Source organism: Bos taurus, chromosome 18, assembly GCF_002263795.3.
Source record: "Bos taurus isolate L1 Dominette 01449 registration number 42190680 breed Hereford chromosome 18, ARS-UCD2.0, whole genome shotgun sequence".
In the NCBI taxonomy this organism is placed as follows: Eukaryota; Metazoa; Chordata; class Mammalia; order Artiodactyla; family Bovidae; genus Bos; species Bos taurus.
Window position 1 is genome coordinate 55,653,318 of NC_037345.1, and position 17,541 is coordinate 55,670,858.

Below are 17,541 nucleotides of genomic sequence, written 5' to 3' on the forward strand. Positions count from 1 at the left end.
CTCCCGTGTTGACTGATTTATTTATCAGGACCTAGTAACCAAACACCTCGAGGAGTTCAGGCCCCTTCTCCCTCAAATCCACGACCCCACGCCTGACAGTGAGGTCTCGGGGAGCACGTTTATTCAGAGAAATAAATATGGCTCGTGGAAAGGGGTTGGAGGGCCAGGGAGGTATGTCTGCGCCGCAGCCACGAGGCTGGGTCAGGGTTCCGGAGTTTCCAGCATGTCTGCCAGGGCTCTGGAGAGAAGGACGCAGAGATTGGATAGTCGAAGTGTCCCTAGCTCACCCCAGGGCGCTTAGAGGTCCTTAACCTGCCCATTTCACCAAGGGGGAAATAGAATCCCAGGGTTGTCTAGTAATTCATAGCGGGACAGCACCTTTCTAAAGGAGCCCTCAAACTTTCCCTTCCACATACTTACTGGTACAGGGACGAGGAGAAATAGTCGACGTAGCTTCCTGTGGGAGAGAAGAGGCTTGAGGGGTACACCACGGGTTAATTTGGGGGTCACTTTTCACTCAGTCCAGGATCAGGACTAACTCCACCCCCCTTTCTGGGTTCCTTCTCCCAAATGAATTCCTTCTTCCGGGACACCTTTGAAGGGCCCACTCCTTCCCCTCGGCTCTGGGTGTTCTCATTCTTCAGGAGCCCCATTCTTGTTTTGGCCCCACCCTCTCGGTTCTCGGCTAGCCCCTCAATCCTCTAGGCAATCCTAACCCCTTTAGTTTTGGCATCTATCCCCAACCTTCCCTCTGTGCGGGCCCCACCCCTCAGTGCTCCTCCCATTCCTGTCAAAGACGCCCAGCCTGGGCCACGCCTCCCCACATAGCCACGCCCTACAGCCTTCCGGTCCCCTCCTGGGGTTGGCTCCGCCCCCACTAGGCCCCGCCCCTTCACCCGGGTTCCTCCTGGGCCCCGCCCATGCTCACCCGGGGAGCAGAGAGTTTCGCAGACCAGCGGGCAGAGGTAGCAGAACTGACAGTGCTGGGGGTGAGGACACGGAGAGAGAGAAATAGAAGGTGGTCAGGGGCGGGGTCAGGATGGGGCGTGGGCACTACGAGGGCAGGAGACTAGCTGCTGAGACTAGCTAGGTGGAGGTTAAGGTCAGAGGTAGGATGGGGTTTGGAGTCCAGGCTACATCAAGAGTAAGGGGTTAGGTCGGTTTGACGGCAGAGGGCAGGATTTGGGGCTGGGGTTGCTCAGCTGGTCCCAGGCCATCCTGAGCCTGGGGGATCCTTGGGTCTGGGAGAAGTCTCACCTGGCATTGGTCGCAATGCTCTCCCATGTTCTCCTCGTCACAGTGACAGTTCTCACATTCAGTGCATCGCTGGGGACCAGAGGAGCCAGGTTAGACGGAAATGTTTGGGAGCCATCCACCAGTTCTCCACCCTGCCGGCTGGACGTTTCCCCAACTTCTCAGCCTCCTCACCTCCAACACTGAGCTCAGTTATCTTCCCCCAACCTCCTTTCCACCCTCTCATTTCCCTATTGCAAGGTGCCGCGACATCACCTTGTTACTGTGGGCTGGACGTTCGGATACTCTCTTCACCTCCTCCCTCCCTGCTCTCCGTCTCCAGTCCTGTCCCACCACCTGCCCCCCCACCCCCCGGCTCTGCCTTGCACCCTCCTCCCTGTCCTCGGCTCTGCAAGTGCAGCTCAGGCCTCACCCTCCCACTCTTGAACCATTGTCCCAGCCTCCTCCCCAGCCTCCTGGCCTCCAGTCTGCCCCCCAGGTAGCCCCAGAAGTGTCTTTGTTCACTCAGAACTGTCGCTGATTCTCCTTTGCTCACGACCCTCCCAAGGCACACCAGAGCCCTGGAACAAAGTCTAGAAACAGCTTGGTGGGTGGATCTGGGTTGCAGACATACATTGCAGAAGGAGCAGTAGCCACACAGGGACCCTGGCTGGTAGTTCCCATACTCCTGGGCATCCTGCTGACCTGTGGGGACAAGAGGGCAGCAATGACCCAGGCTGACTCCGCTCCTCCCCACCCCCAACCAGTCAGATCACTCACCCTTGTCCTCGCCACTCTCCTCCTCACTGGAGGCACCTCCAGACACCTCCTTCCGGGTCAGCGGGTTGGGGATGATGGTGAAGGGGAGTTCATCTTCTTCGAGCCCCACCTCCTCTTTGTCTTCCTCCTGGTGGTCTTGGTTCAGTGGGACCCAAACCTTAGCTCTCTCTCCTCTCTTTTCCTCCTTCTCCTCTTCCTCCTCCTCCTGGCTCAGGCTGAGGCCATGCCCTTCCTCCTCATCTTCCTCATCCTCCTGGTCATCCAGGCTGCCATGGCGGGTGTCTTCTCCCTCTTCTGAACCTTCGTTGGCTTCTTCATGGGAGCTGTGATCCTCTTCCTTCTCTTCCTCGTCCTCCTCAGAATCGCTCTCCCTTAAATGGCTTCTATCCTTCACCCCGATATGTTCTGGGGACTGGGGGCTCATCTCTTCCTTGATGGACCCTCTGTGGCCAGTCCCCTCATCTCTGTGGTCTTGCTGCCTGTGGCTGGGAGCCTGGTGGCCAAGCCTGGCAGGGATGTCCTCATCTTCCTCCTTGGGGACTCCTTGGTGGTCATGGCCAGGGACTGCTTTTTTATAATCTTCTGGGAAGTCCTCCTCCTTAGCGCTCTTGTGGCCTTGGGGTTGGGGGCTTGCAACATGGTGGCTGAACTTGACTGTGATCTCCTCTTTCTCCTCCTCCTCCTCCTCATCTCCAAGGCCATGGTGGGTATGTCTGGGGGCCTGGTGCCAGTGTTCCGTGGACAGATCCTCATCCTCGTCTTCCTTGTTGCCACCATGATGGTGGTGATGTTCCTCTGAGTCATCTTCATCCTCCTCCTCCCCATGATCTCGGTGCCTGTGGACTTGATGTCTGTGCTCGGTGGAGACAACATCATCTTCATCTTCATCATCTTCTTCTTCGTGGCCCTGGTGTCTATGGCTGGGGCTGTGATGGTGGTGATGTTCCTCTGAGTCATCTTCCTCCTCCTCCTCCCCATGGTCTTGGTGCCTGTGGACTTGATGTCTGTGCTCAGTGGAGACAATATCATCTTCATCATCATCTTCTTCTTCGTGGCCCCGGTGTCTGTGGCTGGGGCTGTGATGGTGGTGATGTTCCTCTGAGTCATCTTCCTCCTCCTCCTCCCCATGATCTCGGTGCCTGTGTACTTGATGTCTGTGCTCGGTGGAGACAACATCATCTTCATCTTCATCATCATCTTCTTCGTGGCCCCGGTGTCTGTAGCTGGGGCTGTGATGGTGGGGATGTTCCTCTGAGACAGCCTCCTCCTCCTCCTCCCCATGATCTCGGTGTCTGTGGACTTGATGTCTGTGCTCAGTGGAGACAATATCGTCTTCATGATCATCTTCTTCTTCTTCGTGGCCCCGGTGTCTGTGGCTGGGGCTGTGATGGTGGTGATGTTCCTCTGAGTCATCTTCCTCCTCCTCCTCCCCATGATTTCGGTGCCTGTGGACTTGATGTCTGTGCTCAGTGGAGACAATATCATCTTCATCATCATCTTCTTCTTCGTGGCCCCGGTGTCTGTGGCTGGGGCTGTGGTGGTGGTGATGTTCCTCTGAGTCATCTTCCTCCTCCTCCTCCTCCCCATGATCTCGGTGCCTGTGGACTTGATGTCTGTGCTCGGTGGAGACAGCATCACCGCCATCATCGTCATCTTTGTGGCCCCCATGTCTGTGGCTGGGGCCATGGCCGCGGTCGTGTTCCTCTGAGCCGTTTCCGTCCTTCTGCTCCCCGCGGTCCTGGCGTCTGTGGACCTGCTGTCCATACCCAGGGGAGACATTCTCCTCTTCCTCGTCTTCATCTTCCTCTTCTCTGTGGCCTCGGTGGGCCTGCCTGACGATGTGATGTTGGTGATGCTCACTGGACACAACTTCCTCCTCCTCCTCGTCTTGATGGCTCTGGCTCCCGTGGCTGGGCAAGTGGTCCCCGCGCTCAGCTGAATCATCTGCGTCTTCATTTCCGTGGCATCTGTGTCCGTGGGCCTGCTGAGCATGCTCGGGGTACTCCTCCTCGTCAGAGATGTTCTCATCTCCCACCTCGCGGCCTTGGTACCTATGGCCTTGAGATTCTCTGGAGACATCTTCATCCTCTTCTCCGTGGTCTCCGTGGCCCCAGAAATGGTGCCCATTGTCTGTGGAAACATCCCTGTTCTCATCTCCATGGCCTCCGTGGTGGTCAGACTTGCCGGAAACGTCTTCTGAGGACCCCGAAGCTCCTGCATGGTCGTCCCAGTTGCTGGGGCCGGGTCCAGCCCCTCTCAGCTGCTGGGTCATGGCGGGGGGGAGGAGCAGGCTAGCCACTGCGGCCCAGAGGACAGAAGTGTGCAGCCATGGCCCGCAGAGGCCCATGGGGACAGACGGGCAGCAGAGCTGCTCCCAGGGCTGGCTCCCACTGCAGCTGTGGCTGCAAGGATGGATGTTGGGCTCCTTGTCCCTTTGGGGCTCCTTCCCTTTCTGGCTCCGTGTGTCGTTCCTTTGCTGTGTCCCTCCCCGTCTCTGCCCTCTGGCCCTCACAGTCAGCCCTGGACACCCCTCTGAGGCTGTCTTCAGAGTCCCCTGACCCCCCTCGCAGGCCCTCCCTCCCACTTCCCAGCCAATAGGGTCTCTCCCCTCCCCTTTCTGTGGCTAAATTTACTCTGGGCCCTGAGTTATTCTGGGTCAGTCCCCTCCTGCCCCTCCCCTCCTGCACCTCCTCCTCTCAGCTGGGAAGGGGGTGGATGAAGGGGTCTCTCTTTGGCCAGGAGAGAGGAGTCGAGGGTCTCTGACTTTGGGCTGCCAATGCGTTCATGTTTGGCAGCTGCCAAGACAATGGCTAGATTTTTAGTTGGCCAGTGTCGGGGAGCCTGGACCCCGGGGGAGGGGAGCAGGTGGGATGTATGTGAAGGGAGAGACCCCTGCCAAGGAAGGACTGGAGGGTTAGATTCCCGGGAGTTTCCGGCCAGAATGGGCTGCTCTGCTGAGATGGTGGATGCCAGAATGGAGGCCCTGGCGAGGGGTGAGAGGCATTCTGCTGCAGCACACATACCCGTGACCTCCTGTCCCTGGGACTCAGATCTGGGGGCAGGGGATGGGGCCAGGCCAGGGCTATAAATGTGGCGCAGGGGGGCGGGGGGCTCAGGTTACCCAGGCGGCCACAGCTGTCCCTGTCAGAGAGCTGGCAGGGGACATGCGGCCCTGCCCGTCTGCCTACCCACACCTCCCACTGCTCATCCCAGCACTGCCGCTCCAGCTCTTTGGGGTCCCAGCCTTCTTCACCTGCTCTCTCAGGACCCCTGTCCCCCGTCCTGAGGATTCTGTCCCCTTCTTCTCACTCTTGAGTGTGTCTGTGTGCACACTATCCACCTAGCCAAGCCTTTCTCACTGTCTCGGGTCAGTGTAGCCCTCCACCCATCCAACTCTCTGCCCCCACCTAAGTCTTTGTTTCCCCCCAACACTTCGTCAGTGTAGTCAGTGGACCCCTCCCTCATCGCTGGCATTTCCTCTCTGTGTCCCCGTCCCCCTCTCTCTGACCTCTGTCCCCCCTCTCTTGGACTCTGTCTCTCACTCTCTGGGTCCCCGTCCCCCTCTCCCTGGGTCCCCGACCCTCTCTCTCTGGTCCCTGACCCCCTCACCCTGGGTCCCTGTCCCCTTCTCTCTGGTCCCCGTCCTCCTCTCCCTGGGTCCCCGTCCCCCTCTCCCTGGGTCCCAGTCCCCCTCTCCCTGGGTCCCAGTCCCCCTCTCCCTGGGTCCTTGTCCTCCTCTCCCTGGGTCCCAGTCCCCCTCTCCCTGGGTCCCCGTTCCCCTCTCCCTGGGTCCTTGTCCCCCTCTCCCTGGGTCCTTGTCCCCCTCTCCCTGGGTCCTTGTCCCCCTCTCCCTGGGTCCCAGTCCCCCTCTCCCTGGGTCCCCGTTCCCCTCTCCCTGGGTCCCTGTCCCCCTCTCTCTGGTCCCTGTCCTCCTCTCCCTGGGTCCCTGTCCCCCTCTCTCTGGTCCCCGTCCCTCTCTCCCTGGGTCCCCGTCCCCCTCTCTCTGGGTCTCCCTGGGTCCCTGTCCCCCTCTCTCTGGTCCCCGTCCCCCTCTCCCTGGGTCCCCGTCCCCCTCTCCCTGGGTCTCCCTGGGTCCCTGTCCCCCCTCTCCCTGGGTCCCCGTCCCCCTCTCCCTGGGTCTCCCTGGGTCCCTGTCCCCCTCTCTCTGGTCCCCGTCCCCTCTCTCTGGTCCCCGTCCCCCTCTCCCTGGGTCCCCGTCCCCCTCTCCCTGGGTCCCCGTCCCCCTCTCTCTGGTCCCCGTCCCCCTCTCCCTGGGTCCCCGTCCCCCTCTCCCTGGGTCCCCGTCCCCCTCTCCCTGGGTCCCTGTCCCCCTCTCTCTGGTCCCCGACCTCCTCTCTCTGGTCCCCGTCCCCCTCTCCCTGGGTCCCCGTCCCCCTCTCTCTGGTCCCTGATCCCCTCTCCCTGGGTCCCCGTCCCCCTCTCCCTGGGTCCCCGTCCCCCTCTCCCTGGGTCCCCGTCCCCTTCTCTCTGGTCCCCGTCCCCCTCTCTCTGGTCCCCGTCCCCCTCTCCCTGGGTCCCCGTCCCCCTCTCTCTGGTCCCCGTCCCCCTCTCCCTGGGTCCCCGTCCCCCTCTCTCTGGTCCCCGTCCCCCTCTCCCTGGGTCCCCGTCCCCCTCTCCCTGGGTCCCCGTCCCCCTCTCTCTGGTCCCCGTCCCCCTCTCCCTGGGTCCCCGTCCCCCTCTCCCTGGGTCCCTGTCCCCCTCTCTCTGGTCCCCGTCCCCCTCTCTCTGGTCCCCGTCCCCCTCTCTCTGGTCCCCGTCCCCCTCTCCCTGGGTCCCCGTCCCCCTCTCTCTGGGTCCCCGTCCCCCTCTCTCTGGTCCCCGTCCCCCTCTCCTGGGTCCCCGTCCCCCTCTCCCTGGGTCCCCGTCCCCCTCTCTCTGGTCCCTGACCTCCTCTCTCTGGTCCCTGACCCCTTGCCCCGAGTCCTGTTCCAGCCTCGGCCCCGCCTCCCGCTCTACGCATCCCCTGTGCTCTCCGCCCCGCAGACCTGGTCCCGCCCCGGGCTGGGCGGGGAGGCGGCGGATCCGGTCTGTCCCGGGCGCGTCTGCAGCCCCGGGTTGGTGGAGGGGGTGCGGGCTGCCAGATAGGTGGCTGTGGCCGTGGCAGCATGGTGGGTGCGGAGAAGGAGCAGGTACAGCGCCGGACCCGGGTCTGAGGGAACAGGGAGCCTGGGCCGGGCCTCCTTGCTCGCGGGGAGGAGGGCGCTTGAGACCTAGATTCTCGGGTCAGACAAAGGAGGGGGGGTTGCTGGAGGCAGGGACTCCTGGGTCCCTGGGGACGGATAGAAGCGGGGAGGCTGGGGGTGGGGGTCGAATCACTGGAGTCCGGGAGAGGATGATGCTGGGGGTCGCGGACTCCCGGGTCTCCCACTAGGGCGCGGGCGGGTCACTCCGTGTCCGCAGGACTGAGCTGGATCCCCTCATCCCTTGTTCCTGTCCCCCCAGAGCTGGATTCCCAAGATCTTCAAGAAGAAGACGTGCACGACTTTCGTCGCTGACCCCACAGATTCGGGGTGAGGAGCTCGCCCAGGGGACAGACCCTCGAGCGTCCCGGGCCCGCTGAGCCCCGCACACCGCAAACCGCGCCCTTCGGGTCCTTTCGGTCCCGGGTCCTGTCACTGCGGACACTCCCAAGGGCGTTCCCCGGTGGCCCTGTATATCGGGGAGGCCTTGGGTCAGTCTGCAAACACTTGCAACTTACCGGCCTCGCGCTCAGGATCAGTGTTAAAGCCCCAGGGCAGGTTTCTGTTTCTTTCCTTCCCAGTTTCCCTTCTGGGTGTCTGCCTTCTGGTGTCACTTTCTCTTGTCTTTCTTTCTTGGCTGTCTCTGTCTCATTCATTCATCCCTTCCTTCATTCCTCCAAGAAACTCTCACTCAGCACTTCCAAGGGGGAGCACTGTTTGCAAGAGTACAGGCCCTTGCCATGGTTCACATTTGAACGGAGATACAAATTTCAACTGAGGCGCTAGGTGGCTTCTGGCAAATCATTTTACCTTTCTGGGCATTGTACTCATCTATCATCTGGGCATAAAAACAGGCTCTAGTTCCTGAAGCTATTGTGAGAATTAAACAAGTTAATGCTTGCGGTATTTCTGAAACGGCACCCAGTGCTTAGTAAGCCCTGGCAAATATGTCTGACTCCCATTGGAAGGTCACAGTTACTAACTCGTGTGCGTAGACCCTGTGCTTGCGCTGGGTAAGTCGGGGTGAAGAGTGGCGGCTCTTAGGAGCTCCTGGCCTTCAGTGATGGTCTCTCAAGGAGGCTCTGGCTTTCTGGTGTCCTTAAGACCACGCTTGGGGTATGGGAAATGTCAGTGTTCCTAATTTAGGGTGTGTTCTATTATGAATATATTCTATTAGTGCAGGATGGCTTGAATGATGCGTAAATATAAATACTATTTGGGGGTGAGTGCTCAGAAACTTTTACTGAGGGGAAGGGTGGTCAAGGAAGTTTAGAAACCTCTGGTCTGGTGGGAAGAAGATAATTCTAAGGCAAGGAAGTGAGAGCTGCAGAGGACACGCCGCTGGCCCCCGGGGGAGCATCTGGTTAAGGCTGGGAGGGGACACAGGAAGAGGTGCCAGTGAGGGGACATTTGAAGGTGACAGAGTTGGAGTTTGACAGCTGAAGGTGGGCTGGATTCCAGGAGTGGGAACAGCATGTATAAATCGCCCCCTGTTGACATTGCGAATTGAAGAGAGGGCAGAGTTCAGGGTGCCAGGGCCATCGGAGAGAGGAAACCAAGGAAGAGGGTGGGACCAGAAGTTACAGGGCCTCAAATGCCACCCTGAGGGGTTGGGGACCGGGTCTGGGTGTTCCAGGGAGCCCTGGGAGGGGCAGGGTCAGCTCTGGGTGTGGAACTCCCTGGGGGCCACGTGAAGATGGATGGGAGTTCAGGAAGCCAGGGAAAAGGCTGGGCAAGGGCCAAGTGGGAGGAGAAGAGGCCCGAGGCAGGCTGGGCTGTGGGGACACAGAGGGGAGGGGTCAGGGCAAAGATTCAGGGGGCAGGAACCTGGGGGCCGATGGATTTGTGGAATGAGGGGCGAGGGGATGATGGATCCAGACATCTGGTCTGGGGCTCGGGAGCCCCAGAGATGGGAACCCAGAAGCATGAGAACCAAGGGCATGGCAGACCTGGTCAGGGACTCAGGAGAGGTCTGCGACTTCCATCCTAGATTTGAGAGGGATTTGAGAAGTCCTAGCTGTAGATGGTAATGGAAACTGTGGGAGTAGGATGGCGTGGGAAGAAAGCATAAAATCGGAGGATGTTGCGAATGGGTAATTCTATGGCCATCTCTCCACCCCTCCACCTCCCACCCACTGCCATGGAAGAGGGTTCCTTAAAGACGTGTCTCTGAATGCTTCAAGACAGACATGCTACCTCAAGTCAGGACGGTGTCCACCACACCCACTTATAGTCTTCCCCCTGATGCTTCTTTCTTTCACCTGCCTGGCCCTCGGGGACACTGAGCTTGAGACCCATGTCGGGCAAGGGTCAAGTGGGAGGAGAAGAGGCCTGAGGCAGCCAGGGCTGTGGGGACACAGAGGGGAGGGGTCAGGGCAAAGAGTCACGGGGCAAGAGCCTGGGGGCCGATGGATTTGTGGAATGAGGGGCAAGGGGAGGATGGGCCTAGACATCTGGTCTGGGGCTCGGGAGCCCCAGAGATGGGAACCCAGGAGCATGAGAACCGAGGGCACGGCAGACCTGGGTCAGGGACTCAGGAGAGGTCTGCGACTTCCATCCTAGATTTGAGAAGGATTTGAGAAGTCCTAACTGTAGATGGTAGGAGAAGGCGATGGGACCCCACTCCAGTAGTCTTGCCTGGAAAATCCCATGGACAGAGGAGCCTGGTAGGCTGCAGTCCATGGGGTCATGAAGAGTCAGACACGACTGAGCGACTTCACTTTCGTTTTTCACTTTCATACACTGGAGAAGGAAATTGCAACCCACTCCAGTGTTTTTGCCTGGAGAATCCCCGGGACGGGGGAGCCTGGTGGGCTGCCATCTATGGGGTCGCACAGAGTCAGACACGACTGAAGTGATGCAGCAGCAGCAGCTGTAGATGGTATTGGAAACTGTGGAAGTAGGATGGCGTGGGAAGAAAGCATAAAATCGGAGGATGTTGCGAATGGGTAATTCTATGCCCGTCCTTCCACCCCTCCACCTCCCACCCACTGCCATGGAAGAGGGTTCCTTAAAAACGTGTCTCTGAATGCTTCAAGACAGACATGCTACCTCAAGTCAGGACGGTGTCCACCACACCCACTTATAATCTTCCCCCTGATGCTTCTTTCTTTCACCTGCCTGGCCCTCGGGGACACTGAGCTTGAGACCCATGTCGGGAAGGCACGTGGCCCTGGCTCTGGGGAACACCTGGACTCGAGGGAGGCACAGAGGAAGAGAAAGCCGCAGATGAGGCCGGACAGGGCAGCCAGGGGAACGGGTGTGCTCTGCCAAGGAAAAAGTTTTCTAGAATCAGAGCCTTTTAGCCATGACTGGTGCTGTTTTGTCAGAGTCAGATAAAACCTGAATAGAAACCATTGTATTTGGGGACATGCAGGTAACCGCTGATTTTTTCGTGCAGGTGACCGCTGATTTTTTCGGGTACAGTTTTGGTTTCTGTGGCCACGCAGAGAAAGGGGTGGGTAGGAGATGAGATAGGCAGATGGGGTGTCTGCCAGTGCTGTCCACTAGAGTTTTCTGGAATGATGAAAACGTTCTATAGCCACATCCAATATGGCACCCACTGGCCACACACGTGTGGCTCCTAGTCACTTGAAATGTGGCCAGAGCGACTGTGGAACTGAATTTTTAATTGTATTTAATTTTATTTGACTACAAGGAGCGCTGTGTGGCTAGAGGCTATCGTACTGGAGAGTTCAGGTTCTAGAACATTCCTTGAAGAAATTTTGCCAGGAAGGGCTCATGGGAAGTAGATGGACAGGAACGAGGGAGGGGGGCGCCCAGGGACTGGGTTGAGATGGGTGAAAGGATCAGGTGGGTAAACTGAGGCATGCCAGGACCCTGACGGTTGACTCAGAAAGGAGGAGGTGTGTGTCCCATAGTCCTCACTCTGCCAGGAGCTGGTATATTCAGCGTGATGGCTTGATTATTTTTGTTGTCTTTGCGTGTGCGCGTGTGTGCTAAGTGGCTTCAATCGCGTCTGACTCTCTGCAGCCCTGTGGACTGTAGCCCGCTAGGTCCCTCTGTCCATGGGGTTCTCCAGGAAAGTATACTGGAGCAGGTTGCCATGCTGTCCTTCAGGGGATCTTCCCGACCCAGGGATTGAACCCTAGTCTCTTAACTTTTGTCTCCTGCCTTGGCTAGCAGGTTCTTTACCATGAGCGCCACCTGGGAAGCCCCTGTTGGCTTTACAACTTTTGCTAAATCCATGGACCACTTGTGCTGTTCCTTCTAGAAAATTAGTCTGTTTAAGTTGTAGCTTACTCTGTTTACATTCCAGTATTCTTGCCTGGAGAATTCCGTAGACAGAGAAACCTGGCAGGCTACAGTCCATGGGGTCGCAAAGAGTCGGGCATGACTGAGCGACTATCACTCACTCACTGTTTACATAAATGCTGGTCTCCCCTGATATCTGAATCCCTTCTGGCATCAGGGACCAAAGAAATTTAGATACCTTTCCAAACCAATCCCTCATCTCTCAACCCTCGGTGCTTGCTCTTTTAAAACTCAGGTGCCAATCCCATTAAGTTACTAGGGATAATTATATATTTATTTAGGGGGAAAATGTCTCATATATGATCACCATAAATGGAAAATCCGTTCCATTTGCCACAAAGAGAAAGAAACAAGCCATAAAAGACAATTACAATAAAAACTAAGCCGAAGTATTTACCTTCTAAATGGATGCTGTTGCCAGCCTTTTTCTGAGCCCGAGGCTAACTTGTCTCTGTTATTAAAAAAAAAAAATAGTAAAGAGTTAGGCATGACAAATATTCTAGCACTCAGCTGAGCAGAGCTCTCTGCTTGACCGTAATCAGGAGAGCTCAAAAAGGAATGACTTTCTCACTGTGCTATTCAAGGTTATTTAAAGCTCTGTGCGGAGTTCACGGAGACTGGATCTGGTATGCAGCCCCCGTCTGAAGAAACGTTATTTCATTGGCTCCTTCCTCACAGTTCTCTGAAGTAGGCTGTGCTATTATTGTCTTTTCATTTGAGGGGGAAATTGAGGCTCAGAGAGGTGAAGCTACTTGCTCAAAGTTGCACAGCCTCCTTGGCCTCTAGAACATGCATGCTCTCTGAATCACTCTCTTGATTTCCCTTTTCATGCGAATATCATCTGTCTGGACCGGGGGCAGCAAGTTCACCCCGGAACTTTCCCACTTCAGGCCCTGAAGGCAACAGTGAGTGTGGGGCCCTGTACATAGACCTCCCTGCCCAGGCTTGCTTGAGCCACTGTGGCTTCCAGCTGCTGGGCGAGGTGACTGTGCTTGTTCTGCCCCAGTCTCTCCCTACCAAGGAAGGGCAGTGCCAGGGTCAGCATGGACTGTGAGCGCCTCTGGGAGGACACACAGAGACAGGGATGTTTCTGCAGGATGCTTGGGGTCGGTGCGGACACTCCTGGGGTTCATCTTCTTCTCCCCCCGCCCCCAGGGGGAGCTTGTGCCAGTGTGGGCATCCTCGGGGTGCCCACCCATCCGTGGCTGTGGAGGATGCATTCGGGGCAGCCGTGGTGACCGTATGGGACAGTGACTTGCACACCACGGAGAAGCCCACAGATGCCTTCGGGGACCTGGACTTCCTGGGCGCCGGCCGCAAGATCAGCAATGTGAGGCCAGCATGTCTGGACAAGGCTGGGGTTGGCCAGTGGGACTGTGTGCCTCAGCATCCCAGCTGAACTCTGTGTCTCCCCACTTGCCCATCCTTGTCTTCATCTCTCCTGGGTCTCTGTCCCCTCCACCCCCTCTGTCTTTTGTAAGTCTGTCCTCCTCTCTCTGGGTCTCTGTCCCCCCATCTCTGTACTCCTCTCTCTGCATCTCTGTCCCTCTCTCTCTGTCCCCTCTCCCCGTGTCCCTTCCTCTCGTGTGTCCACAGTTCCTCCGGCTCTCGGACCGCACGGATCCAGCTACGGTTTATACTCTGGTCACCAAAGTGTGGGGCTTCCGGGCCCCGAACCTGGTGGTGTCAGTGCTGGGGGGGTCAGGGGGCCCCATCCTCCAGACCTGGCTGCAGGACCTGCTGCGACGCGGGCTGGTGCGGGCTGCCCAGAGCACAGGTGACAGGCGGGGTGGGGCTGTGCCTCCTGGCGCCCCCATCTCCCCCCACTTCCCTGGAATGCCTGTCTTCTCCCCTGCCGTCTCTGTGTGGCTTTTGTCTCTCTCTCTGGTCTCTTTCTGTGTCTCTGCGTTGTCTCTGGACCTCACCACTACTCTCTGTGTCCCTGTGTAGGGGCCTGGATTGTCACTGGAGGGCTGCACAAAGGCATCGGCCGGCACGTCGGTGCGGCTGTGCGGGACCACCAGACGGCCAGCACTGGGGGCAGCAAAGTGGTGGCCATGGGCGTGGCCCCCTGGGGCGTGGTGCGGAATAGAGACACTCTCACCAACCCCAAGGTGGGATTCGGGGTCTTGGAAGGGGGGGCTGGGGGCCTGGAGCCCCCGGTCTGAGTGGGGAGGGGGCTGGGGCTTAGGGTTAGGGGAGGGATGAGCGCCGAGTGTCTGTGCCCTTGGCCCTGATGGAGAGACCCCCTGGTCTGGCAACTTGTCCCCCCCAGGGCTCGTTCCCCGCAAGGTACCGGTGGCGCGGAGACCCAGAGGATGGGGTCCAGTTCCCTCTTGACTACAACTACTCGGCCTTCTTCCTGGTGGATGACGGCACACACGGCCGCCTGGGCGGCGAGAACCGCTTCCGCTTGGGCTTCGAGTCCTACCTGGCCCAACAGAAGACGGGCGTGGGAGGTGAGTGGCTTCCTCCACTGGGGATTCACTGCTCAGGATCCCAGTGGTCCCCTCTGGTTGGAATCTGGGGACTGCAGCCAGGGGGAGTTTCCTATGGTCAAGGGCCTTCTCCCATCACTTGCTGTGCTTAAAAAAATCCTTTATCTTGAAATCTGCAATGCACAAAGGTGGACAGCTTGATGAGTTTTTAACAAACTGAACCCACTTAGGCAACCAGGACCCAAATCAAAAAACAGAATAATAGCAGCCCTCAGAAGCCTTCTCCTAACCACACCCAAAGGCCACCTCATCGTGTTTGTCACAGCGTTGGGTAGTTCTGAACCTGTTTCATATGACTAGAATCATACCATCCTCACGTCTTAAATTCTCGCTTCTCATAGTCAACGTTACTTCTGTGAGATTCATCCATATCATTGCATGAATTGTAGTTTGTAATTAACCCATGGATCAAAGAAGGAAAAAAAAGAAGCTAGGTAATATTTTGAACTGAGTGATGGTTATGTCATGACATACCAACATGTTTGGGGGGGGCAGCTAATGCTCGGGCTTCCCTGGTAGCTCAGCTGGTAAATGCAGGAGACCCAGATTCGATTCCTGGGTCGGGAAGATCCCCTGGAGAAGGGATAGAACACCCACGCCAGTATTCTTGGGCTTCCCTGGTGGCTCAGACCGTAGAGTCCTCCTGCAACGTGGGAGACCTGGGTTCAATCCCTGGGTTGGGAAGATCCCCTGGAGGAGGGAATGGCAACCCACTCCAGTATTCTTGCCTGGAGAATCCCATGGACAGAGGAGCCTGGTGGGCTAACAGTCCACGGGGTCACAAAGAGTCGGACATGGCTGAGCGACTAAGCACAGCACAGTGCTTAGGAAATCTGTAGACTTAAATGCGTATATAATAAAGAAAAGAAAAAGAAGGTTGAAAATCAATGATTTGTCTCCAATTTAAAAAAATCCTAGAAACAGAAGTGAAGTCACTCAGGCGTGTCCGACTCTTTGCGACCCCGTGGACTGTAGCCTACCAAGTTCCACCATCCATGGGATTTTCCAGGCAAGAATACTGGAGTGGGTTGCCATTTCCTTCTCCAGGAGATCTTCCCGACCCAGGGATTGAACTCGGGTCTCTCACATGCTAGGCATTGTAGGCAGACACTTTACTGTCTGAGCCACCAGGGAAGATCCAAACAGAAGAAACAGAAGAGCAAGACAAATCTAGAGGAAGTAGAAGCAATGAACTGATACAGACAAGAGCATAATCACTAAAACAGAAACAAATGTCCAGTGTAGAAAATCAGCTGAACAGAAAGCTGCTTCTTTATAAATGTTTCTTATATTTTAAAAGGTGTCCACCTAATTCTTGACATTTAATTAGTTTTGAGGCAATTTTAATCTTATTTTTATCATTTTATTTTATTTTTGGCTAACGAACCACTTTATTTTTCTTCCCACTCATAGAACACACCCTCTCAGAAGAGACAACTCAAAGTTCCTTCCAGCCACTATTCCTTGATCAGAGTCAAAGTATAGGGCATACACACTAGTTTATCGGGCCCAGTGGTTCCAGAGTCTGACTCACACATGTAGGGATTTTTTTTTTATATAATTAATTTTTATTGGAATATAGCTGATTTATGATGTTGTGTTACTTTCTGCTGTACAGCAAAGTGACTCAGATATCCATGATTTTTAAGATTCTTTTCCTATACAGGTCATTACAGAGTGTTGAGTAGAGTTCTTATTAGTTATCTATTTTATACATACTGGGCTTTATACATAATAGCCTTTGCTGGTGCCTCAGATGGCAAAGAATCTGCCTGCAATGCAGGAGACCTGGGTTCGATCCCTGGGTTAGGAAGAGCCCCCTGCAGAAGGGAATGGCTACCTATTCCAGTATTCTTGCCTGGACAATCCCATGGACAGAGAAGGCAGGCTACAGTCTATGGGGTCTCAAAGAGTCGGACATGCTGAGCGACTAACACTTGCACTTTTTGTACCTAGCGTGATATGTCAATTCCAGTCTCCCAACTTATCCCTCCTGCCCTGCTTTCCCCCTTGGTAACCATAAGTTCGTTTTCTACATCTGTGACTCTGTTTTGTAAATAGTTTCATTTGTACCATTTTTTAAAATTCCACATATAAGCAATTATCATATGATATTTGTCTTTTTCTGTCTGACTTCACTCAGGATGACAATCTCTAGGTCCGTCCATGTTGCTGCAAATGACATTATTTCATTCTTTTTTATGGCTGAGTAGTGTTCCATTATATATAATATATATATATTTATAATTATATATATACACACATCACATCTTATATACATATGCACATATATTTATACATACGTGCTGTACTTAGTCGCTCTGCCGCCGCTGCTGCTAAGTCGCTTCAGTCGTGTCCGACTCTGTGCGACCCCATAGATGGCAGCCCACCAGGCTCCTCTGTCCATGGGATTCTCCAGGCAAGAACCCTGGAGTGGACTGACTTAGTCGCTCAGTCGTGTCCAATTCTTTGCAAGCGCATTGACTGTAGCCTGCCGGGCTCCTCTGTCCATGGGATTCTCCAGGCAAGAATACTGGAGTGGGTTGCCATGCCCTCCCCAGGGGATTGTCCCAACCCAGGGTCGAACCCTGGTCTCCTGCACTGCAGGTGCAGTCCTGCCACTGAGCCACCAGGGAAGCCCATAAATACGCATACACATATATAAACATATACACACCACATCTTCTTTATCAGTTCTCCATCGATAAACATTTAGGATGTTTCCATGTCTTGGCTATTGTAAATAGTGCTCAGTGAACGTTGGGGAACATGTATCTTTTCGCATCATGGTTTTCTCCAAATATATGCCCAGGAGTGGGATTGTTGGATCATACGGTAGCTCTATTGTCAGTTTTTTAAGGGACCTCCTTACTGTTCTCCATAGTGGCTACACCAATTTACATTCACACCAACAACGTAGGAGGTTTCCCTTAATCTTATTTTTTAAATTATCTTTTTGGGGTGTAAACTGACTTTTTGGGGTGTATAATTCTGTGAGTTTAGGCATATGTACAGAGATTCATGTGGCCATTTCCACAATCAGGACACAGACCAGTTCTGTTCCCATCAAGGCACTCCTTTGGCACCCAGCCCTGTTTACTAACCTGTTTACTATCACATGAGGCCTCTCTCTTCCAGAAGATAAATACATGGAATATAATATATGACCTTTTGAAATTGCCTCCTTTCACTCAATATTTTAATATTAATTTAATATTTTAATTAAATTTTAAAAATTAACATGTGTTTAATATGTGGCAACTTTAATATGTGTTTATTGGAGCTAATCAAACCATGCGAAAGTATGTAAGGAAATTCTTATCGTTGCATGAGTTGTAGTTTGTAAATAACCCACAGGTCAAAGAAGAAGAAGAAAAAAGAAGTTAGAAAATTCCCTTCCCAGCTCCAGCCCCGTCTATTGGGGTAATCAGTGTTATATGGTTTGGGGTTTATCCTTTTATACTTTTCTCTGTGTTTATAAAATCCTATGCGATTATATTTCCACCTCTCTGGTCTTTCTTTTATACTATGCATATGCGTATCACTTTCTTATA

General features: G+C 55.1%; 2 protein-coding genes across 5 annotated transcripts in view; one reads left to right on the forward strand and one right to left on the reverse strand.

The window, feature by feature from the left end:
* Positions 1 to 17,541, forward strand: part of TRPM4 (transient receptor potential cation channel subfamily M member 4) — a 50,930-nt gene that overhangs the window by 933 nt on the left and 32,456 nt on the right. For 2 of the 4 annotated variants that reach the window (XM_002695205.7, XM_010815213.4), the window contains exons 1-6: positions 7,064 to 7,163; positions 7,477 to 7,544; positions 12,645 to 12,819; positions 13,086 to 13,266; positions 13,440 to 13,603; positions 13,765 to 13,948. In XM_002695205.7, coding sequence (XP_002695251.2) covers positions 7,140 to 7,163; positions 7,477 to 7,544; positions 12,645 to 12,819; positions 13,086 to 13,266; positions 13,440 to 13,603; positions 13,765 to 13,948 — 796 coding nt within the window. In that variant the 5' untranslated portion in view covers positions 7,064 to 7,139. Of the gene's footprint in view, positions 1 to 7,063; positions 7,164 to 7,476; positions 7,545 to 12,644; positions 12,820 to 13,085; positions 13,267 to 13,439; positions 13,604 to 13,764; positions 13,949 to 17,541 lie in introns of those variants that run through there. The other 2 variants (XM_024979246.2, XM_024979247.2) reach the window with 1 other exon arrangement.
* On the reverse strand, positions 2 to 4,504 carry HRC (histidine rich calcium binding protein). The gene is made up of 6 exons (NM_001102313.1): positions 2,014 to 4,504; positions 1,868 to 1,938; positions 1,258 to 1,326; positions 929 to 983; positions 421 to 457; positions 2 to 238 (listed from the first exon to the last, which is right to left on the reverse strand). The coding sequence occupies exons 1-6, from the start codon at positions 4,358 to 4,360 to the stop codon at positions 202 to 204; spliced, it is 2,616 nt and encodes an 871-aa protein (NP_001095783.1). The 5' UTR covers positions 4,361 to 4,504; the 3' UTR covers positions 2 to 201.

Excerpts from the sequence above, each read along its gene's own strand:
- HRC (NM_001102313.1), bottom strand. The coding sequence starts at position 4,360 with ATGGGCCTCTGCGGGCCATGGCTGCACACTTCTGTCCTCTGGGCCGCA. Across the intron at positions 1,327-1,867 it reads GCTACTGCTCCTTCTGCAAT|CGATGCACTGAATGTGAGAA; the intron begins GTATGTCTGCAA and ends TCTGGTCCCCAG. Across the intron at positions 239-420 it reads TTCTCCTCGTCCCTGTACCA|AGCCCTGGCAGACATGCTGG; the intron begins GTAAGTATGTGG and ends CCTTCTCTCCAG.